This window comes from Myotis myotis, unplaced genomic scaffold (genome assembly GCF_014108235.1).
Source record: "Myotis myotis isolate mMyoMyo1 unplaced genomic scaffold, mMyoMyo1.p scaffold_m19_p_9, whole genome shotgun sequence".
Classification (NCBI taxonomy): Eukaryota; Metazoa; Chordata; class Mammalia; order Chiroptera; family Vespertilionidae; genus Myotis; species Myotis myotis.
In genome coordinates this window covers 74,380,299-74,404,873 of record NW_023416401.1, presented here as the reverse complement: position 1 = coordinate 74,404,873, position 24,575 = coordinate 74,380,299, and the positions used below count along the sequence as shown (strand labels likewise).

General features: G+C 40.5%; 1 protein-coding gene across 2 annotated transcripts in view; it reads right to left on the bottom strand.

The window, feature by feature from the left end:
• MACROD2 (mono-ADP ribosylhydrolase 2) overlaps positions 1 to 24,575 on the bottom strand; it is a 1,927,670-nt gene that overhangs the window by 113,259 nt on the left and 1,789,836 nt on the right. The window contains exons 12-13 of one of the 2 annotated variants that reach the window (XM_036322176.1): positions 22,746 to 22,856; positions 17,923 to 17,991 (exon numbers count right to left, since the gene is read on the bottom strand). In XM_036322176.1, coding sequence (XP_036178069.1) covers positions 17,923 to 17,991; positions 22,746 to 22,856 — 180 coding nt within the window. The remainder of the gene's footprint in view (positions 1 to 17,922; positions 17,992 to 22,745; positions 22,857 to 24,575) is intronic. The other variant, XM_036322177.1, reaches the window with a different exon arrangement.

Sequence of the window (24,575 nt, the reverse complement as noted above, 5' to 3'; positions counted from 1 at the left end):
TAAAGAGAAAATGAACAAATGGGACTACATCAAAATAAAAAGCTTCTGCACAGCAAAAGAAACCATGAACAAAACAACGAGAAAACCCACTGTGTGGGAAAACATATTTGCCAATGTCATATCCGATAAGGGCCTAATCTCCAAAATTTATAGGGAACTCATACAACTTAACAAAAGGAAGATAAACAATCCAATCAAAAAATGGGCAAAGGACCTAAATAGACACCTTTCAAAAGAGGACATTCAGAAAGCCAAGAGACATATGAAAACATGCTCAAAGTCACTAATCATCCGAGAGATGCAAATCAAAACAACAATGAGGTACCATCTCACACCTGTCAGACTGGCTATCATCAACAAATCAACAAACGACAAGTGCTGGAGAGGATGTGGAGAAAAAGGAACACTTGTGCACTGCTGGTGGGAATGCAGACTGGTGCAGCCACTATGGAAGACAGTATGGAGTTTCCTTAAAAAACTGAAAATGGAACTCCCATTTGACCCTGTGATCCCACTTCTAGGAATATATCCCAAGAAACCAGAAACACCAATCAGAAAGGATATATGCACCCCTATGTTCATAGCAGCACAATTCACCATAGCTAAGATCTGGAAACAGCCTAAGTGCCCATCAGTAGATGAATGGATTAGAAAACTGTGGTACATCTACACGATGGAATACTATGCTGCTCTAAAAAGGAAGGAACTCTTACCATTTGCAACGTCATGGATGGAACTGGAGAGCATTATGCTAAGTGAAATAAGCCAGTCAATGAAGGAAAAATACCACATGATCTCACTCATTCATGGATAATAGAGACCATTATAAACTTTTGAACAATAATAGATACAGAGGCAGAGCTGCCTCAAACAGATTGTCAAACTGCAGCAGGAAGGCCGGTGAGGGTTGCGGGGCAGGAGGTAGGGGGGTAAGAGATCAACTAAAGGACTTTTATGTATGCATAGAAGCATAACCAGTGGACATAAGACATTGGGGGATAGGGGAGCCTAGGGGACTGTCTAGGGCGGGGGGATAAAATGGACACATATGTAATACCCTTTGTAATACTTTAAGCAATAAAAAAAAAAAAATAATAAGAAAGCCTACCACATGGGAGAATATGTTTGCCAATGTCTTCACCGATAAGGGTTTAATCTCCCACATTTATAGGGAACTCATACAACTTAACAAAAGGAAGATAAACAATCCAATCAAAATGGGAGGGGGGTAAGAGATCAACCGAAGGACTTGTATGCATGCATATAAGCATAACCAATGGACATAAGACACTGGGGGGTAGGGGAGGCTAGGGGACTGTCAAGGGCGGCGGGGGGGGAGGAGACATATGTAATACCCTTTGTAATACTTTAAGCAATAAAAAAAATAAAATAAAAAATGGGCAAAGGACCTAAATGGACACTTTTAAAAAGAGGACATTCAGAAAGCCAAGAGACATATGAAGACATGCTCAAAGTCACTAATCATCCAAGAGTTGCAAATCAAAACAACAAGGTACCATCTCACACCTGTCAGACTGGCTATCATCAACAAATCAACAAACGACAAGTGCTGGAGAGGATGTGGAGAAAAAGGAACACTTGTGCACTGCTGGTGGGAATGCAGACTGGTGCAGCCACTATGGAAGACAGTACGGTTTCCTCAAAAAACTAAAAATGGAACTCCCATTTGACCCCATGATCCCACTTCTAGGAATATATCCCAAGAAAACAGAAACACCAATCAGAAAAGATATATGCACCCCTATGTTCATAGCAGCACAATTCACCATAGCTAAGATCTGGAAACAGCCTAAGTGCCCATCAGTAGATGAATGGATTAGAAAACTGTGGTACATCTACAGGATGGAATAATACGCTGCTGTAAAAAAGAAGGAATTCTTACCATTTGCAACGGCATGGATGGAACTGGAGAGCATTATGCTAAGTGAAATAAGCCAGTCAGTGAAGGAAAAATACCACATGATCTCACTCATTTATGGATAATAGAGACCATTATAAACTTATGAACAAAAATAGATACAGAGGCAGAGCAGCCTCGAACAGACTGCCAAACTACCGCGGGAAGGCCGGGGAGGGTTGGGGGGCAGGAGGGGAGGGTAAGAGATGAACCAAAGAACTTGTATGCATGCATATAAGCATAACCAATGGACATAAGACACTGGGGGGTAGGGGAGGCCAGGGGATTGCCAAGGGCGGGATAAAAAGGAGACATATGTAATACTCTTTGTAATACTTTAAGCAATAAAACAATAAAAAAAATAAAAGCCTATGGCTGGGTGGTAACATGAAAAAAAAAAAAGGATATGGGTTACTTAATTTATGATGGTACAATGTTATTGAGGAAACATACTCCTAAGTTTCAGAAAAGGATGTAGTCTATCATGCTCTGAAGAAGTGGTTGACAGCAATGTTTGTCTCAGTAAATTAGGATAGAGATTGAGTGAACATTCTGCTTCAAAATGTGGTTGGCTTAGATAACATTGATGGATAGTTTAGGTAAACTGAAGCAGTTTAATATCATTTGAAATATGTTTTATGAAAGTCTTAAATCTTTATGATGTATCAGAGAAACATCATAAATCATAGATCAAACTGAGGTAAATGTTTTCTTGTACAGATTTGTGTGGGATCTCAGAACTGTGTGTGTGTGTGTATGCACATGCATGTGTGTTTTTGTGTATGCACACATGTGTATGTGAGTGTTACTCTCCCTCTGCCTGAGGAAAATAACCTGTTTGCCTTTCCACTTCAATTTGACACATCTACTGCTAAGTATCAGGGCCAATTGCTAAATGAAATGGGAAGACACATTTCCATTAAATGTCATCAGTGCTTTCTAGGAAACCTTGTCTTTATACTTGATTTAAAAGCGTTCCAGTTTTTACCCCTAGCTAGCCAACTATCCCTTTCTTTTTGTTAAGGAAGGCAGCAGTTCTGAGACATTCTCTGTCTCTCTGTCTCAAAAAATATAACTGGGACTAGTGGTGGGAGCACTAGATAATAGCAGACATCATTAGGCACGAGGAAGGACAACACATTTCAACTCATGAAAATCTATTGTCAAAAACTATGATAGACTACATCCTTTTCTGAAACTTAGGAGACTGTTTCCTCAATAACATGGTACCATCATAAATTTAAGAAACCCAGACCCTGTTTTTAAATGTAATTTTATCATTGCTTATTTTGTATTATATTAGTGCGATTTATTGACATCGAAGCTTTATACTGTTCTTTTATTCTTTTGGATAGGATGTGGAATTTTTCCTAAGCTATATTTTGTTAGATAAAAGGAAATGTAACAAAAAAATTAAAAATAAGGTTTAGTCAATTTATGTTAGAAATGCCTTATGCTTCTGTCTCCTCTGAGCTTCTCAATGCAAGTTAGCACATTAAAGGCTCTGAGAAGTCCTGTACTGTAGAAACTACTTAACTTTGTCAAATATTGTGGTTTCTAAAAATTTTTTTACTCCTGAGCTCTTTTTATAAGCAGCATTTATTAACAACCTGAGGGGTTCTATAAAATTATAAACCCGGTAATATCTGAAAAAGAACCACACTATATTGCTTATGAATTGGAATTATTTTACATTGTCTTTCTTGAGAGTCATTGCCTTCTCCAAATATGATCATGTGCTATTCCACATGAATCACTGTCACCATCTCTGTTTTTTTAGTGAAGTCATATTTTATATAGTAGCAAAAATACATATCTTCAAAATGAACTCTGAAAATCTTTTAAAACATCTTTAAAATACATTATTCTGTTTTTAATTCAAATATTACTGTATATTTGACTCCAATAAATATTAAAGTTTGAGAATCACTGGGTTAGTCTAAAAGATATTTCATAGAAAAATATACAGCACTTAGTTAAATGTTCTGGGGACTGTCCATATTGACTAGGAAACACCATTTGTGGGAATATTCTAAAGAGTAACTCCAAAGATTATTTTTATACTAATTAACAAGGAAGTATCAAGACCAGAAAAAAAAGATACTTTAAGAATAGTACATTTTTAAGGGTCAAAGTTCAACAGAGATATGAGTGAGAGATATAATTTTGATTTGTAGACAGGAAGGACTTCATGCATTTTCAGTAAAGTGAGTACACATCTTGGTTTCCCTAGTCTCCATTTGGTTAACTGTTCCAGTATAATTATAAATTGTGCCCTGATCACTCTCAAAGGTGTAGGCATTTTGAAGATATGTGATTATTCTTATTAGGCCATGCTGACAAAAGCATCTTAAAGTATGGATATAGAAACCTTCCATTCAAGGTCTTTTCTATCTATATATATATAAAAGGCTAATATGCTAAGTGTCCGGCCATCTGACTGGTTGCTATGACACGCACTGACCACCAGGAGGCAGACGCTCAACACGGGAGCTGCTGTGATGCCCACAGAGAAATGGCACCGGGGACCTGGCACCCACAAAACAACAACTCAGCTTCCCCCAGCTGGGACACAGGCCTTGCCACCACCCCGGAGTGACACCCCACCAAATTGCAGCCAGTGCTGCCGAGACCCTATGGTGCAAAATGTGGCCCAGCCCAGCCTGGAAACGGTGGCTGTGGGCGCCAGGTGATGATGTCACGTAGCAACACCCGGCTTCCTCTCCCTAGTGAGGACTAGCCTCCTTGCAGTTTCTTCAGCTCAGGAACATGACTTGTTTTATAGCCAGGTGCAAACATTTTACACTTTAATCCAATATCCGTGAAGCGTTTTCACATGCCTCATCCCATTTGATCCTCACAGAAGCCCTGGAGTAGGTAGATAGGAGACACGGTGGTATTATATATATTTTTTTTCATTAGACAGAAAATGGAGATTTAGAAAGCTTAGAAACTTGACCCAACTAAAAAGAAGAGATGGTGGACCTTGAAAATGACTTCAGGTTTTCTCACTCCACAGAATATAGTCAAACACTGCTGCAGTTAAATATTTTATACTTTGTTCTCCCTGTGTGATCTAAAATAATAATCTGCTTCGTGTTGATATTTACTGCTGCGTTGCTGACAATTACCTGAAAGAGAAGTTGGGGTGCTTCAGTGGGCTGGAAAAAGTTTAGCTAAATCAGAAAGCAGGTCTAATTAAACAAGTTTATTCTATATCTATAAAAGGCTAAGTTGACTCCTGCAGGAGCGATACATATAAAACTCTCACTGGCGCCAATCGCACATGTGTGTTTCAATCTGTCATTGTTGATCATGAATTTAGTTGACACTTATATTATAGAGAAAGGGAAAATAGTGATATTAAAATATTTCTTCTAATTAATTTCCTTTCAATGTGCACAGATTCATGTACCAGGTCTCTAATATAAGAATAAAACACAAAGCAGGTAGAAGGGTCTATAGGACGGACACAGGAAAGTTTCTGTCAGGTATTGAAGTCACGCTACCTGTTGGCGTATGGGGCAAGGTGGGGAATTCTGAAGCGTTTCTGCTTGCCTGTTTCTAAATATTCCACTGGTATATGCCACAATGGTATAAAAGCTGGAGTTCACTTTGATGGGCAGGTACTGGGTTCCAATTGTTGCTAAATATTTTGAACATCACTTATGATTGAGCCTCTCCAACTTTAATGCATGTCAACAGATTCAGTGATTTGGTGATGATTCAATGAGATATGGGAGTCCTACCTGGAGAAGTTAGGATCCTAAAACCAACACATAAATTTAATAATAACAGTAATGTAAAAGAAAAATGGTTATTTTTAGAAGTTAATTCTTTTACATTGCCTTTCTTGAAATATTACTATGCTTGAAAGATTACTATGATTGAGAAGCTATTCTAAGCACTTTAAATATGTTTATTCTTTTTATTTTCACAACTCCATTATATAAATACTATTATCCCCATTTTACAGAAGTAAACTGAAACACAACCTAAGAAAGTTACCCAAGATTCATAGCAGTGGTGATGTAAATTCAAAATAAATTGAGGCTCTTATAGGTTGCAAGTCTTGTCCCAAAGAATTAAAAAAGTATTGCCAGTGAATCTGAAAATAGATCACAGAGATGTTCACATTAATCTAGACCTATCTGGATTTAAATTTAGTTCTAAAATTGTGTATTAGGCAAAGGGGCTGCAACCCTCCCAAATAATCCCTATATCCTAGCTGGGTTGACTTTGTTTCCAAGCCTCACCCACCCGATCTTTAGAAATATGTCCTAAGAGATCATATAACTGAAATGATTGTTACAAATATATAATTACTAGAGGCTCAGTGCACAAAATTCATGCACTCGGGGCAGAGGGGTCTCTCCACCTGGCCTGCACCCTCTCACAGTCTGGGAGCCTTTGGGGGATGTCCTACTGACATAGAGGCAGGAGAGGCTCCCACCACTGCCGCTGTGCTTGCCAGCTGTGAGCCCACTTAGGGCTTCTGGCTGAGTGGCGCTCCCCCTGTGGGAGCACACTGACCACCAGAGGGCAGCTCCTGCATTGAGCATCTGCCCACTGGTTGTCAGTAAGTGTCATAGTGACTGGTCATTCCACAGTTCTGTCAATTTGCATATTAGCCTTTTATTATATAGGATAGCCACACTTAATTTGCAAGGAAAAACTATCCTATATAATAAAAGGCTAATATGCAATAGACCAAACAGTGGAACAATTGGGACAACCGAACAATTGAACAAACGGTTGCTATGACATGCACTGACCACCAGGGGGCGTGCTCAGAACATGGTGGGCGGTGGTGGCAGCAGGATGGTGGAGGTGAGTGGGGGCGCTAGACCAAGGCAGGGTACCGGTCGCTATCATTGGAGGTGAGCATCTGGTGGTTACTAAAATTTCTTTGCTCCTGTGCACTGCAGTACTGTCTGGTGTGTGCACCTGCAGCCAGCAGCTGGCCCCATTCACACTTGCAGCCGGTGCTGGAGCTGCTGCTCACACCCGCTGCCAGCACCTGGCACCAGTCCCAACGATCACTCAGTACCATCAGTGACTGCGAGCAGTGGCTGCTGCCCTGATCACCTCTCAGGAGCAGGGGGAGGTGGAGAAGCCCTCAGGGGCTATTGGGGCTGGCAGCCCCTGCTTGCACCTGCTGACAGTGTCGAACGATTGGGACCGGTGCTGGGTGCTGGTAGTGGGTGTGAGTGGCAGGTCCAGCATTGGCTGTGGGTGCGAGCAGGGCTGGTGTCATCAGTGCATGGGAGTGGTGTCAGTGGGAGCGGGGTTGCTGGCAGAGAGGGGACCAGGAGCATGGTGGGGCCAGGCGGGGGCATGGAAGATGGGCTGAGACCCACCCCCGTGCCCACCACAGCCTCGCGGCCCACAGTTCCTTTCAAGGTGCACGAATTTATGCAGTGGGCCCCTAGTCTATAATAATAAAAGTATAATATGCTAATTAGACCGGACAGCCAAACAACCTTCTGGACATCATTCCGAATGAAGCCATGGCTGTGGGGGCTGAGGCAGAGGTGGTTAGTCGTGATTAGGAAGGCAGAGGAGTGGATAGGGGTGATGAGGCAGGCAGGCAGAGTGGTTAGGTGCATCAGGCAGGCAAACAGTTAGGAGCAATCAGGCAGGCAGGCAAGTGGTTAGGGGCAATCAGGCAGGTAGGCAGGCAAATACTTAGGAGCCAGCAGTCCAGGATTGTGAGAGGGATGACTGACTGCCAGTTTAGGCCCTGCAGGGATCCCTGTGGGATCAGGCCTAAACTGGCAAGTCAGACATCCCCCAAGGAATCCCAGATTGTGAGAGGGTGCAGGCCAGGCTGAGGGAATCCCACCCTGCACGAATTCCGTGCACCAGGCCTCTAATATATATATACATATATATAATATATATATAATATATATATATGTATATATATATTAGTGTAATTGGAAGGTACCTGCTACTTGCCTTCCAATTGCCAGATAAGGGTATTTTAAACTATACTAAAGGTAGATAACTATTCTTTTATTAGTAATACTAAAAAAGTAGATAAGTGATTTTATTTACGTTCACCTACTTAATCCAAATTTATACATACATAATCACAGCACTGAAAAATTATCAGAAAAGCTTCATCATAAATAAAGTATGAATAATTGGCTTAAGCCATGGCAAATACTTTCTACACATTTGCTACCTAGGAGAACTTTATTTTGTCCTCTTATAGGGTGAGAATATGAACACATAGGAAGTCTCTGGGTTGACTTTACCTTTGTGATATTGCTACATGACATTTGGAAAAAATTCACTTCTGAAACAGGCAAATTCTATAAAGGAATTTCCTCCATTAGAAGCCTTAAAAACAGTAATAAATATCTTAGAAAAGTGGCCATGATATTAACATTATAAGTGACCTAAAAAGTAGTTTTGTTTCATTTAAGTAATCCCCTTCTTCCCTTCCTCTCCCTCCCTCCCTTCCTCCCTTCCTTCCTTCCATTTTTTTTTTTTTTTTAGCAAGTTAATGGCCAACATAGATTGAAGCCAAAATGGGCAGAGAAAACAAAATAGTGGCCCGTTTTCTACAATAGCTTCTATATCCAATACAGAGGACCTGCTATAAACAAGTCACTGTGTTGGGCTTTGAACAGAAAATGAATGAGACGTATACCTAATATTAAAATATGTACATTCTAATGAGGTAGGTATGTCATGTATACAACTACTATTTATCCAATACACAAGATAATTTTTAAAGTTTTACCAAAACGTTTTCAAGAAGCAGATCGGACAGTTCACTATTGTATGGGTTGAAATATGATGAAAGGGGGGAAATTCAAGAAAGTGGAAAATAGGCAGACCCCCCCCCCCCCAACATTTCTCACATAATTCCTGTCATTCAAATGTTTGCTGAGATAATTTGTGATGGAGGAAGAGAGGCAGGGAGAGAGGGAAGAAGAGCGTGATGGAGAAGGGCCAGTGTAAGGGTAAAATATCGGAGATGAATCTTTGGATCCCAGATAAAACTGATGCGACAGAAGGACGGCAGGATGTTGTAGGCCAGTTGTTGTAGGTCTTTGGGAAATGACAAGTAAGTTGGGCTACTGAGCCAGGTATGTGCTGGGCTTTAAGGAAGCATGGAACCAGACTATAGAAAGATCACGGACAACATGCAAAGGGGTTTGGGATTTTTTTCTAGTGGTGTCTATGGTTGGGGGTTTCTATACATCCATTTCATTGTAGGACCCTGTTAGGGTCAAGATTATGATGTGGACAAAGTGCTTCCTCTCTCTGTTGTCTCAATCTCAAGGCCCTACTCACCTAGCTTGGGTCTCAACTTTCCCCATGCTGCCCTTTGTCTGCTCTACACCTTCCCGCATCCTACCCACTCAGGCAAGGAATGGCCCTTGCTCTGAAAACATGATGTGGGAAGCAGCAAGGGGGCAGGGGGGTGGAAAAAGCATGGGCTATGGGTCCAGGCAGACATGGTTTCCAAATTCTGGTTTTATCTTTTGGTTAACTGAACCAGTTGCTCGCGCTTTCTGAGCTTCAGTTACCTGCAACATTGGGATAATGATCCTGACCTTTTACAAACATTGAGATAATACCTTACATCCATTGAACTGTCAAAATTTAGAAAGAACAAAAATAATGTTTGCTGATGGAAATACAAATTGTTATAGCCTTTTAGGAAAGCAATTTGGCAATATCTATTAAAAACACATACCCCTCAAAGCATTCCCACTCCTGGAATCTTTCCCATACAAATAAGAGCACTGCTTATAAGGATATATGGGTAAGGAACGTCTGTTGCAGCCTTGTTTGTAGGCAATAAAGTGGAAAGAAAGTTCTTGCTCATCATAGGAGAATGGTTGAATTAACTGCAGTGCATTCACACTATGGAATATTCTGAGAACTTTAAAATGGATGAATTGGATCTACACCAAATGACTCAGAGAGATCCATAAAGTTTTGCAGTCTCCAACAAAAGAGGATACAGAAAAGTGTGTATAATATGATACAATATCTAGAAAATAAACATATATTTAGCAATGGATAAAAATTTTGAGCCTCCTATTGTCCTAAAATGTTTAAATGAATTGATTTGCTTTAGTATCTTGTGATGGAGTTGCTATTATCCTTCCTGTTTTATGGATGAGGAAGCTGAGGTGCACAGAGATTAAGCAATTTTCTCAGGGTCACACAGATCAGGTTAGGGCTGGATTCTGGACTCCGGAAGTTGAAATCAGAGACTCTGGTCTGATCAATTTATACAAAATTTTGTTTATGTGCATATATTCACAAAATGATGCATGAAAGGATGGTCCCAAAATGTGAATGGTAGTTATCTTGGGGTGCTGTGATTACATGTTAGTTTACTCTATTCCTTATATTCTCTTTCATTATATGAGTTTTCTATAATGAACATTTAAAGGGTTAAAGAGAATAAAGTGGGGCAAAGAAACTTATTGTGCTTAGCATATATCTTGCAGAAAGCTTGCAGCCTTGAGCACAGCATAGCTCAGATAACCAGAAGACACCTGGCATAGGAGGAACCAAGGATGGACCAGACCCTTACGTCAGCAGAGCAGCTTGCAGCCAGCAAGGATTAATAAAAACTTATCTCTCCCTCCTCTCTTTGCTGATGCCATTCTCGGTATCAGCCCACTTGCAACCAGGTAATTGGAATAAAATCTTTTTTTGCTACATTAAGGCCTCATGTCATAGGTGCGTGACCCCGGCCCACTCTGAACCTTTCAAACATATATTATTTAAAGAATCAAAAAGGAATGAACTCTATTCATTGTAGAAAAACAAAGACTTGTATGCATTTTTATTTATTAGAATTTTCTTACAGAAATGTTCATGAACATTTACAAAGTTAAAAGGATATTCCTGACCAGTATAAAATTTAAAACTAAAACTAAAGAAAGGACTCAAAAACGAGACTGGGTAAGTAAATTATGGATGGTCATTCATAGGAATATACAATAAAGTAATGTTAGACTGTGGAAATATATGAAAAAATTCATAATCTATTGTTATATTTATAAGACAGTTTCAAAATGGTTTGCATTGCAGAGTAGCCTTAAAAAATCCATATATGTATGTGGCATCCCAGAAAAAGACAGGAAGTTTATATACCAGCATAAATCAACAAAGAATTAAGAATTCATCCTGAGGTACTGATTATAGTTACACACCAAGATTTATGTAAAACTAGAGGCCCAGCGCACAAAATTTGTGCATGTGGGAGGGGGGTGTTCCTCAGCCTGGCCTGCACCTTCTTGCAATCCTGGACTGCTGGCTCCTAGCCGCTGGCCTGCCTGCTTGCCTGCCTGATAGCCTCTAACCACCTCTGCCTGCCTGATGCCCATAACTGCTCCCCTGCCTACCTGATGCCCCTAACCACTCTGCCTGATCGCCCCTAACCACTCTGCATGCCTGCCTGATGGCTCCTAACTGCCTCTGCCTGCCTGCCTGTGGCCCCTAACTGCCTCTGCCTGCCTGATGCCCCTAACCACCTCTGCCTTGGCCCCTGCCATCACGGCTTAGTCCAGAAGGACGTCCGGAATGACGTCCAGAAGGTTGTTTGGCTGTCCGGTCTAATTAACATATTACGCTTTTATTAGTATAGATGTTTGCGCTGCATGTCCCCATTATTTGGAATAGAGAGAAAATTGTAAATTACTAAATACTTTAACATTGGGACACTGGCCATGTGAATGGTGGAACAACCATGTGATGAAATATTATGCCTCCAATAAAATATCATGCCTTCGAGGAATATTTCAAGATTTGGGAAAAATGTTCCTGGTATATTGTTAACTAGTAAAACAGAATAAAGATTTGTTTATAACAATTTAATCCTTAAAGAGAAAATGTTTATAGGCTTTTACCTGTTATCCTTTTCTAAATTTATAATTATTTTACAATAAATACATATTATAAACAAAAAATAAATGTTATATTCAAATGGAATAAAACATTATTGTTAATGAGGATTATGTAAGCTTGTAAGTAACAGCTGTGGAGTCACCTTATGAAATGGTTCTCGTCTCCCCAACCCCACACTGTCTCTCTCTCCCTCCTGAGTCTCAGGTTACTCTTTATGAAATGAAAAATACATTGTAGCTAAACATAACGCATTATGCATAGGAGACACTCTATATATGTTGGTTCTTTCCCCTTCACTGAACTGCCAGTGGGCAGCAGCTTTCATTCCCCACTTCAGACTCTTTCTTTTTTTTCTTTTTTTTTTTAAGAGTGTATGGGTAACTTTTGTTTTCTCATTTTTTTTATTGATTTCAGAGAGGAAGGGAGAGGGAGAGACAGAAACATCAATGATGAAAATCATTGATCAGCTGCCTCCTGCACACCCCACACTAGGGATCAAGCTCACAATACGGGCATGTGCCCTGACCAGGAATCAAATAGCGACCTCCTGGTCCATAGGTTGATGCTCAAACTGAGCCACTCCAGCTGGGCCACATTTCAGACTCTTAAAATCCAAAAGACCCAGTGGTTACAGGGCACCCGCTCCATCAGTGCAGCTCTAGGACAGGGACAGCTTTGTCTCACTTTTGTGGGTAGAGGGGAGGATGCTTAGTAGAGGGGACACCAAGAATAGGAAGAAACATCAGCCCAAAGAAGCCTGAGGGGAATTTCGTGGGTGGGCCAATGTTTTGTTTCTCTCCCAAGATTTAGACAAGGGATGGAGATAGCATTCACAGCCATCTGGAGCCCATCACACTGGCCAAGGCTTACAGCGATGTATGGTTGGGAATATTTATGCTCATCTCTCACACACTCTCCAATCTACTTCTTCAGACGTAGCCTCATCCTTTCTCTTTTGTTGTCTTTGGCAAGGCTAACTTTGCTCTCTTTCTCCCTGTTCTATGGAAAATTTGACCGTTAGCAAGTCTTAAACTTAGAGTGAGGGTTAAGAAATCCTTTGCCAGGTGACATCTGACTTTATAAATACCAAACAGCAATGGCATGACTTACACAAAGCTCTAAGGAATCCCAGCTTGCTGTGCATGTACCTGAGTATTAATTGATTTTGCCTTTATTATTAACTAGAGGCCTGGTGCACGACATTCGTCCATGGGGAGAGGGGGTCCCTCCTCAGCCTGACCTGACCCCTCTCAGGGAGCGGGCCTAAGCCAGCAGGTAGACATCCTCCAAGGGGTCCTTAATGCTGCCACGGAGGTGGGAGAGGCTGCTACCACCACCACTGTACTGGCCAGCCACGAGCCTGGCTTCTGGCTGAGTGGCACTCCCCCTGTGGAAGCGCACTGACCACCAGAGGGCAGCTCCTGCTTTGAGTGTCTACTCCCTGGTGGTTAGTGCGTGTCACAGGGACTGGTCATTCCACCGTTCAGTCTATTTGCATATTAGCCTTTTATTATATAGGATGAGCATATGATTTGGTCTGGTTGAGCTTCAAATTCAAATTGGGTAGTAAAATACTAAGACAGGAGAATCAAAATATGTTTAAATAACTGTCCTCCCCCACCCAAGGTGCCTGGGCCTTGGCTGTGAGTGAGGATGAACTATTATTATGAGAGTTGAGACAAGTAGAATGAAGAGTTCTCCTTGAATTAAGAAGATTGACTATATTTCAAATAATAATAACTATATAGTAGTTTCAACCAGAGTACTTGATATTACTAATATGAATTTTATTCCTGTATTTATACTCCCCTTTTTGTGATTACCTCTATATTTGATAACTTAAGTAGCCTTAACATTTGTACTCCTGGGTGTTTTTATTTTTTATTTTTAGGATTTAAAGTATAAACAGTCATTAAATCAATAATTAGAGTATTTTTTAAGAGTAGAGGAAGAAATCTCTCAAAAAATAAGTGAAAGCAGTATTTTACAAATAACCTTAGAATTTTTATTAACCTATAGATAATTTCTTAAGCCAGCTTTACCTTGGAATTCATTTCAATTAAGTCCTGGCTGCCACATCCTGGGCAGGCAGCCCTGTGTGATTAGCTTTACTCATCAGTATTCTTCCTCCTCACATCTCATCCTCTCAATGCAACTCCTGCCCATCTGAGGGCTGTAATGATCATTGGAAACAGGTGTCTTCAGTCTGTAGCTCACAATCTAGCTATTGTGACACAAGCCAATCAGTAGTACCTCCTTCTGTCAGCAGCTTGCACTGTTAGCAATTACGTGGGGCACATGGATGATAGGCATCCATTCTAAGTACCCAATGGGAAATATGTCTAGAACATTTGAACAAAATCACTGTGATAGACACTTCCTCTTAAAATTATTCAACTTTCACATACCAATTTTAATTTTTTAAAAAATTTCAGCTCCCAAACAAAGGCACATGAGCCATCCCATGTTTTATTTGCTTGTTTTAAGCCTTGCACTCCAGAAGATGCTAGTATACTGTGGGGTCCAAAGTTATGACAAATGTAAAGCCAGACAAACCAATGAGAAAAGCTGGAAATGACTGATGAGTCTTAAAGGAGAGAGAGAGAGAGAGAGAGAGAAGGGCAGTTCATTAGATTGTTTGTTCCCAACCCAAGAAGAAGACGCTGGGTCAGGATCTGAGTCTGGAAGCAAAGGCAAGAGAGCAAGGGCTCCTTCAGGCTGCTTGGTCAGCAAACATGTTCTGCCTTTTAAATGGGAGAGTTTAATATGCATTTTTATAAGCAATCTTATAACTGCAGAGCTCATAAATAGCCCAATTGTCACCAAGGAGATATACTTCTGCATGAAACTAATAATAGTGAATATTTGAAATGAATCCCCAACCCTATTAACTTCAACTTGACCTCAATCTTGGGAAATTTCAATGGCAAATTCATTTCTTTTTTTCATTCTAAGCTACATAATTACCAGTCAAGATAGCAGTCCTAAGCTTTCAACTAATAATCAATTAAAAACAGTGGTACAATGTCTGTACAGAAGGCCAAGAGACATATGAAAAAATGCTCAAAGTTACTGATCATCAAATATATGCAAATTAAAACAACAATGACGTATCACCTCACTCCTGTCAGAATGGCTATCATCAACAAACCAACAAACGACAAATGCTGGCGAGGATGTGGAGAAAAGGGAACCCTAATACACTGCTGGTGAGAATAGTGCAGCCACTATAGAAAACAGTATGAATTTTCCTCAAAAAAATAAAAAATAAAAAAAATAAAAAAGGAACTGCCATTTGATCCAATGATTCCACTTCTAGGAATATATCCTAAGAAACTCGACACACCAATCAGAAAGAATATATGCACCCTTATGTTCAAAGCACCACAATTTATAATAGCCAAGATCTGGAAACAGCCCAAATGCCCTTCAATAGACAAGTGGATGAAAAAGCTGTGGTACATGTACATCATGGAATACTAGGCAGCAGTAAAAACGAAGGATCTCTTACCCTTTGAGACAGCATGAAGGAACCTAGAGAGTACTATGCTAAGCAAAATAAGCCAGTCAGAGAAAGATAAGTATCACATGATCTTACTCATATGAGAATCTAATGAACATATGGAATCTAATGAACAAAATAAACTGTTGAACAAAATAGATTCAGAGACATAGAAGCATGGAGTAGGCTGATGAATCTCAGAGGGAAGGCGGGGGTGGCGCGGTTGGGAGAGATTAACTGGGAAATTTACATGCATATATGCATAGCCCATGGACATAAACAATAGTGTGATGAAGGCCTGGGAAGGGTGGGTGCAAGGTGGAGGGGGTCAATAGGAAAAAAAGTGGGAACATCTGTAATACTTTCAACAATAAAGATAAATTAAAAACAAAAACAGTGGTACATGCTGTTTCAAGAAGGAAAAGGCAAATATTATCTCCTATATGCTCTATTTGTAGTGGTTTACATGCTAATGGGGATTTTAAAACACTTTTCCCTAGATCAAGAGGTTAATGAATATTAAAAATGTATTTCAGTAAAATCCTTAAAACTTCACAATTAGTCATTATTAGGGAACTGCATTTGTAATATATGGCAGAACTCTTTGGAGTTGCCACCATTACAAATTTCATGTAGAAAAAAAAAATCCTAAAAGCATTCTGAGAAATTGATCCTGGCATGAGCAATTAATGGTGTGGGATCCTGAAAGCATCAAGAAACATCACAAACATTGTGTTTCTATAAAGGTGTGATATCTCCAAACCAAACAACTCAACAGGAAAACACCTCAGCTTCACGAACTTAAATTAGGTTCTTGTTTCCTAAACTCTGCCATTCAACTTCATGACATTTACAAAAAAATTCTTTCACAGCTACATGATTGGAATGTCCAAAATTATTTACTTAGGAGGAACATCACTTTCTGTCTTTTCACTCTGACTTGGTCAGGTTTATTTCTCTGTCTAAAATGATCTTGAGTTTCTTATCGGAACCTATGTGACTATCTGACATTATTTGTATTTTTAGATATACTAAGTGATCAGGGATAAATATATCAGATAAAACCAGGAATGTCAGAACACATATCTGAGTAGATGAAGGGAGTTGCTAACGGATTCATTTTAAAAGTGGGCTGTCAAGGGCGGGGGGAAAAAAGGACACATATGTAATACCCTTTGTAATACTTTAAGCAATAAAAAAAAGAAAGTTTAATTTTAAAATATGAGGGATTTAAAGGCCTCACAATAAAAGACAGTCCTTTGAATGATAAAAAAAAAAAAAAAAAAAGGCAATGAACAAGATAAGGGCCACTGATATAACAGTGTAGGGGATGGTGTTGGGCCACCCAGATCCCCCTTCAGGAATGAGGAACTTATTTTCCCAGCTGCAGGCAGCCCTCACCCATCTCAAACCCCCTCAGTACATAGGAAACCTCATTTAGAAAAGCACATTTACCAGGCAACATGAAATGAATGATGCAAATAGCTGGGTATTAAACTTTTAGGACAACTTTAATTTTCTAAACACCAGTTCAAGGCATTTAGAAACTATGCTAGTATCAATTGTCAAGTATGGGTTTATTTTCATAACACTCCAAACTAAAGAAATGCACTGAGCATATCTATCCAAAAGTCTCAACTAGATCACCAGATGTCCATTTGTACAACTACAACAGAAGGATTTTTCAGTAGTTACCGGTGACAGATATAAAATAATACTGCCTTTTTAAGGTGAAGGGATTAAGAACTGCAAATTGGTAGTTACAAAATAGTCACAGGGATATAAAACACAGCCTAGGGAATATACTCAGTAATATTGTAATAACCGTAAGTGCCAGGTGGGTACTTAAAATATCAAGGGGGCACTTTGTAAAGTATGGATTGTCTAACCACTATGCTGTACACCTGAAACTAACACAAAATAATACTGAATATAAACTGTAATTGAAAAATAGAATTTAAAAAATAGATACCAAAAAATAAATAAAATAATGTTACCTTTTTGTGTGGGGAAAAGCAAACGTTACCTTTAGTCAGGAGGGAAAGAAAATATTATGGACCTGGCGACATAGAAGCATGAATGTCTCCACTATTTCTCCCTCAAATTTTCTCCTATAACCAAAGTCAACCTTTTTCTTCTTTTGGAGATACTTGGGTCAGCAACATTTCCTCATAGTAACTGTCCATAGAATGAGGAATGATGCTCTTGCCAAAGATTTATTTCTAAGGATCCTTTTCAAACTTCTTCCTTCTTATGTCTGGATAATGAAGCTCTCTGGTAGGTGGATCCCAAAAGCCACTCTTTTAACTTATTCCTGAAGAGTAGCCATAAACAGCAGAAATGCCTAATTCTGTTTAAACATCTTTAAACATAATTTCTCCAATCATTCTCTTGTTTCACAAAGCTACTTTTCAGAGGAACAAATGTAAATGCACATGTAAATTCTAAGAGGCAGATATGGAATAAAGCAGAGTGGGTGAGATAATTTATTGAAATAGAGATGCTTAAAGAGAATTAGATAAGATTTTGCTTGCTGCATCATTTTTCCATATAAAGCAAACTCAAATGGCCTCCTAAGCGATTTTGATTTTTAGATGTAGTAGGAGCCTCTTACCTTCGTCTTTACAGACTTCAACGGCCTCTTCTGAAGCAGGGCTGTGCACAGTAGCAGCACTGACGCCATCTACAAAGCAGACAAGAGAAACACCAGCTCAGAGTTAATGCTGCCAAGCAGAGCCTCACTGCCAGCATGCCCCTCCCCCCCCCCCCCGCACCCGCACTGGACCACAGGAATATGAACCTGTTTCATGCTCTCATACACTGAACAGTCTTTGAAGCGGTTAGTGGTTTGTGATTCCCTCATAATTAATGAAACAGAAGGTTAAGACAGAGCCCAATGAACTGCAAACTATTTTTTGGCAAATAATGCTGTTTGTTGGTACTACTGTACCTTGGCATTTTGCTTCTTCCCCACCTCTAGTGGAATGGTACACATTTTTCTTAAAATGGATTGTGGAGGAAAGGATACTCTTGCGAGTTTCCACAAAGTGCTTTCCTGTGTGTGCTTTTCAGATTTGGTTTTCTTAGCACAGCACCTCTGCGCCTAGTGCCAGGCTGTGAACCTGCAGGGAGCACTTTGAAGGCTGGCAGCACAGACCCCAGAGAAGGGGATCCCTGGTAGGAAAGCACCACAAGCCCCTGGGAGATTTCACATCACCCACGCGCAGAGCGGGGAGAAGGAACTTGGAGGTCCCTGCGCCCCTTAGAGCAGCAATTAACCTCCTCAGAGCCTATCTGTCTTCTCGGTACATGGGCACCCCAGTGATTCCACTCACACTTGGCTTCCAGGGTAATAGATAATTAACTTACTAACATGAAACTGGTAAATTTAAGACATGAAACATCATCAAAAGCATTTGAAATGTTTAATGCTTGACAACTGGAAAAGGAATAGCACATATTATTTTCATGCAGTAACAGGGCCTTTAAACTAAAATGTTATACATGCATGGCGATTGACACACTTTTAAAGGCAAATCCCATACTTTCTAGCATATGTCTTGTCCATAATGTATATGACTATTACTTTTAGGTCATGTCTCTATTGGAACAGAGATTAAAAATTTTAGTAGGGGGATAATTGGAAATAATGAATCATTTTCTTTTGTTAAGTGACCATTTCCTATTTAATAAAGAAAGAATAAACGATTAACCTTGAGGTCACATCTTCCCATTTCTTTATTTCTCTTCATGGCAAAACTCCCTTAAAAGAGCTGTCTGTAATATTCTTCTTCGGTGCACAGACTCTCCACAACCTACTCCAACTGGCTTCCATGCTGCCCAGGAATTCTCTTACAAAGCGTGGCGGTGAACTCCCTTTGCCGAAGCCAATGGCTATTCCCCTTATCTTACTTGATTTCTCAGTAGCATTCCTTTACTCTGTTCTTTCTGAAACACTTTCTCCTTATGGCTGCTCCTTCTCCCCTGTTGCCACATATCTACATGTAACAGTGTTCCAGGGCCCACTGATTTCTTTACTCATGTTCTTTCTAGTGAATCTTATTTAGTCTCATGCTTTTAAATATAATTTATATGCCAGTGACTCTCAAAACCATACCTCTGGCCTAGAGCTCTCCCTAGAAATCCAGACTTCTATATCTGACTGGGGTTTTTGACATTCCTTTGGGCTAAGAGTTCTCTCAAATTTACCATGGCTACAACTGAGCTATTTAACTTTCTCAGCAAAAGCTGTGCCCTATGGCCAATCCTCCACATATTATATAGGTAAGTGGTACCATCATCCCATAATTAACTAGTGTTAAAAACCTAGGCCTTGTCCAGCCGGCTTTGCTCAGTGGTTGAGCATCGACCTATGAAGCAGGAGGCCACACTTCAATTCCCTGTCAGGGCACATGCCCAGGTTGTGGGTTCGATCCCCAGTGTGGGGCATGCAGGAGGCAGCTGATCAATGATTTTCTTTCATCATTGATGTTTCTATCTCTCTCTCCCTCTCCCTTCCTCTCTGAAATCAATAAAAATATTAAAAACAACAAACCTAGGGCTTTCTTCTTCCCCCATTTCCCACCTCCAACCCACCAGGATAACCTGTTACCTTTGTATCTAGAATGTAACACAAACCAGTCCATTTTTGTCTCCAGTTGCAGAAACCACCATCATTGCTTTCCTACGGTACCTTCTAACTGTTCTCACTTTGGCTCTTTAGACCATTTTAACTCACAGCCAAAGCAAGCTTATTCTATACATACATACATAACCATGGACACATACAATAGTGTGGTGAAGGCCTGTGGGGTGTGCAGGGTGGAGTGGGTCAGTGGGGAGGAAAAAGGGGGGACATCTGTAATACTTTTAACAGTAAAGATAAATTTAAAAAATAAATGGAACAAAAATAAAAGGTAAAATAAAACATAGCTTATGTCTCTCCTCTTCTTAAAAACTCCCACTGGTTTCTCTTTGTAGTTCTAATAAAATCAAATCTCATACAGTCAGAAGTAATCTGGAACTATGACCTCTTACCAGATCTCACACCACACTCCTCCAGTCCACCGTGCTCCAGCCATCCCACCTTCTTTCAGCAACATGCCAACCCAAACTGGCCTAGAGGCATTTGCATTACCCATTCCCTCCATTTTAAAGGACTTTCATCATCTCATCACTTAGATCTCAGGTTTACTTTTTCAATTTAATTTTAAAATGTATCCTTACTGTTGAAAGTATCACAGATGCCCCCCTTCCCCACCCATTCATTCCCCTCTTCCCCGTCCTGCTCTCTCCCCAGGCCTTCACAGTATTCCTTCTACATTTCCTTATTTCTCTGCAAGGCATCTGCCACTATCTTACACCTTCTGGTTGTTTATTATTTTTGGACCTCCCCATCAGAATATCAGCTTTGAGCGTTCAGGGATAGTGTCTTTATAGTTCACTGCTGTGTCCCAGTGTCCAGACAGCGTCTGTGAATGACTGAGGAATATAATATCCACAACTTTGATTTGGTCTGATTATGACAACAGTACGAACGGATGGGTTATGCTAGTTTGAGATTGTGGGTTTTTTTCCTTGATGTGGAAGAAGCCTGCAGAATTGCATAATCAAAATTGAAGTTGGAAATTATATTGAATGAAAAGCAGGTGTTTTTAGTTTGGAAGAATAACTGCAGGTCAAAGGGCTTTAATAACCAGAACCACATCTTCAGTTCCTCTGCACTTGGATTGGGAGGCTATGAAACGAGCAGAGTGGGCATAGCAACATGTGTTGGCACTGGCCAGGGTTGCAGATGACCCCTGCCACTGGGCCCCAGGCCAGCCAGCCGGCTCATCTGGAAGAGCAAGAGGAGCCCCTCAGGTGTGCATTTGGAGTGTTTTTTCACATTGAGAGGTTCCCATATTGTGGTAATGACACTATTGATCCAAGAGGTAGAGAAGAGGGATTACATTTTACTTGCCTGCTAACAGGCAAGATGATCCCAAATAAAGAAACCGCCTGTTCTCAATTGCTTAAGGGGGAAATGGTAAATAAATAAAACACAGGTAAATGTGTGTGCACGTATATGCGGGTGTGTGTGTGCATATGTGTGTGTAAACAGGAATAGGAAAATTCTATGTTTTTCAAGGCAATTTGAGACAGAGCAGTGAGTGAAAAAACCTGTGACTCCTCAGCATTCAGAGGATGGCCTAAGCTGTCAGCAGTTAGCTGACTAATATTTATCAGCCCAAACAGTCAAAACGGTGACAGCTTTTCACATAAGACTCATCTTCCATGGAGGATAATGATGTGTGGGTCGGGAGCTGGGTGGGGGCGTGAATAACAACAGCTTGCTGTATCAGAATTCATTTCATTGCACGCACTGCATCTCAGCAGAGGGAGCCCACTGACCCCGTAGCAGCTGCGCAAGGTCCCTGCTGCCTTGCTTCAGTGCTTTCTCTGATTGGCCTTCCTCAATTCCATCTTCCAGGTCAATAATAAAAGCCTCCAGTTCTCTTGCTAAAGTTCCAAGGTTAATGTAGGAAGTTTCCATTGCAAAACTTATCCCACCACCTGGTTTATATCCAAGATTTCAGCAGAGGGCCCAGGACGTGCCTGGCACACATTAGATAGAGCCACTATTTCAAAAATGTACCCCCCCTCCCCCGCCACCCCAGCACCACGGGCTTATTAAAACTGGGAGAATGACCTGCAAATTAAAGAGAAGAGGGTATTTTAGTCTGGGTGGTTGTGTTGATCGCTGCATAATTGTGTCTATTGTTTTTAAAGGAGAGCGCGCCTGAGTACAAAATGGGTAGAAAAGAGATGATACCTTGAAGGTGATAACAAGCTCTTTGGAGTCAGTTGAACATTTTTTAAATGTTCAGTTTGTAATCTACGGTTGAAGATCTGTAAACATTCAATTGATACATCTGTTCTGTGGTGAATAGAGGGGATGTCAAGAAGCCTTCGGATCTCACTTCAGCTTTGTGTGTGTGGGGGTCAGGCTCAGCGACACCACCTCCCACAACACGCAGAGAAATAACCAGACATGTGGCTCTTCAAAATGTCATGCAAAAACAGTAAAGAACACTCCACTCATTGTGGAGGGGAAGGCTCTCATTTAATTCCTTTAAACATTTTTCATTTCTTTCTTTCCCCTGCCCAAATCACATCTGCTCATTTAAACCTGCCCTAAGTCAGCCACGCTCTGACTTGACACTCCAACCTCTGCTCATCCCTCTTCGATCTCTGCTAAGCAAGCTGTAATTACATGGAAGAAAAATGGAATCGGCGAATGAGACATGACAATGTCCCCTTCTGAGAGGAAGCCCTGTGACTCCGAGTTAATAGAGTTGGTGGCTTCCTGAGGGAGGCCTGAATGAAAGTGAAGTTAACCTGGTAAAAAAGTAGAAGCATTTTCAGAAAACAGTACTGAGTAAAGTCATTGTTCACCTCTGTGGATGAGGCCTAGGAGACTCTTCAAAAGAAATCTGAGCCCACCTGCTTCTTGGCTCGGCCCTTCCATTTCTTCCACGCTTGGCTTTTCCTCTGGACCGTTCTCATCTTTCAAGAAAACCACAGAGGGAAAACATTACATCAAGTCAACTTATAAAATATCTCTTTATGGCTAATATGCAGCACTGAAATTAATTGTAACCAATGTAGCATGACTCCCCATAAAGCAAGGCAGAGAGATGAATCAGAGGTATGAAACAGAAAAATTACCTACATAAAAAGGTGCATTTATACTCCTCCCTTCCGCACGATTTGCTTGATGAAATGTTGAACTGCAGTAAACAAAATTCACTCAGCAGTTCTAGTAACATCTCTCTTCTCGCACAGCATTTCCCAAAATGCAATACAGATTTTAAATCCAATCTTTTCTCCTTTGACTCAAGCAATATACACTGTGTAAGAAAACTTGGTTAAATTTCTATGCCCTTTATTTTCCTGTTTGAAATATATTGTAAAAATATCTATTTTTATTTAACATATACATCAAAGCCTAACATATCTACGCTACAAAATATTTTGTCTTGAACAAATTATGATGGTCTGGTTTATGCTATCACACATAAATCCTTGAAAAATAAATAACTGGGCAGCTGCAATGGTGGCTGTCCACTAGAAACTAACATTTTCTTTAAGCTTAAAATATATATTTCTCTGAATTTATGTGTAGAAAAACAAACTTTTCAAAGGCAAATAAAGGCATATTTTATAACTCATTACTGGGAGGCTTTCCAAGTCTCTTTTAGTTTAGAAAAATTTTTTAATGATAAATTTATATAAAGACACAGAAACAAAATATAAAACATGTAGTTAAAGTACAGAAAACAGAGACGCAGACACCACCAGCATACATTACTTATCCTTTGTCTACCGGGAAGTGGAATCTCTCTCCCCTTTCCTTGAATCCGGACTGGTGCTGTAACTGAGACCGATGAAACATGGAGGTGATGTAGGCCCTCTGAGCGAAGGGCGCTGAGAGCTAGTAGCATCCACTTTCTCCCTCTGGGAAGCCAGCTGTCATGCTATAAAGACACGCGGGCTAGCCTACCAAACAGAGAGAGTGAAGGGCCACACGGCAGAGCACCAAGGGGCCAGGCCTGTGAGTGAAGCCTTCTTATAGCCTCTAACCCAGCCCAGCTGCCAGCTGAACGCAGCTGAACAAGGGCCTCAGCCAAAGACACAAGGAGCAGAAGAATCACCCAGCTGAGCCCTGTTAAAATTCCTGACCTGCAACCAGGCCCAGATCACTTAACCTTGTTTTGTTGGAGTGCTTTGACCCACCATCTGCTATTACTATTAACTCTTCATCCAGAGGCAAGAGGATGGTGCATTTTCCCCAGAAATCTCAACTAGCAGAGCTAAAACAAGAGCCTCAGAGAAGCAATGGGAAACATTTCCCCAAGCAGCGCTGTAAAATAACCTAGTGAAGAGAGTTGCAGATGGGAAAACATTCAGAATTGGCTTGGATGGAAGAAAAAGCTTATCATAAAATGACAAAAGTAAATGAATAAAAAGAGTGACACACAGTGGGGAAGAAATGCTATCATTGGATACTTGAGTATGGGTAGAATCACCTCTGCCTTGCATTGGGGGTCAACTTAGGGGACACCGTCTAACTTTTAATATGAGGACCCGGGGCAGCTCTGTAGCTACCTAAATCCAACGTTCTCCGTTGCGTTTTTACAATGACCACGTGATGATATGACATTTTCTCTCTGGCTCTCTGAGTGGGCTACAGCATTGGCTTTTGTCCTGGGAAGGAAACAGCCA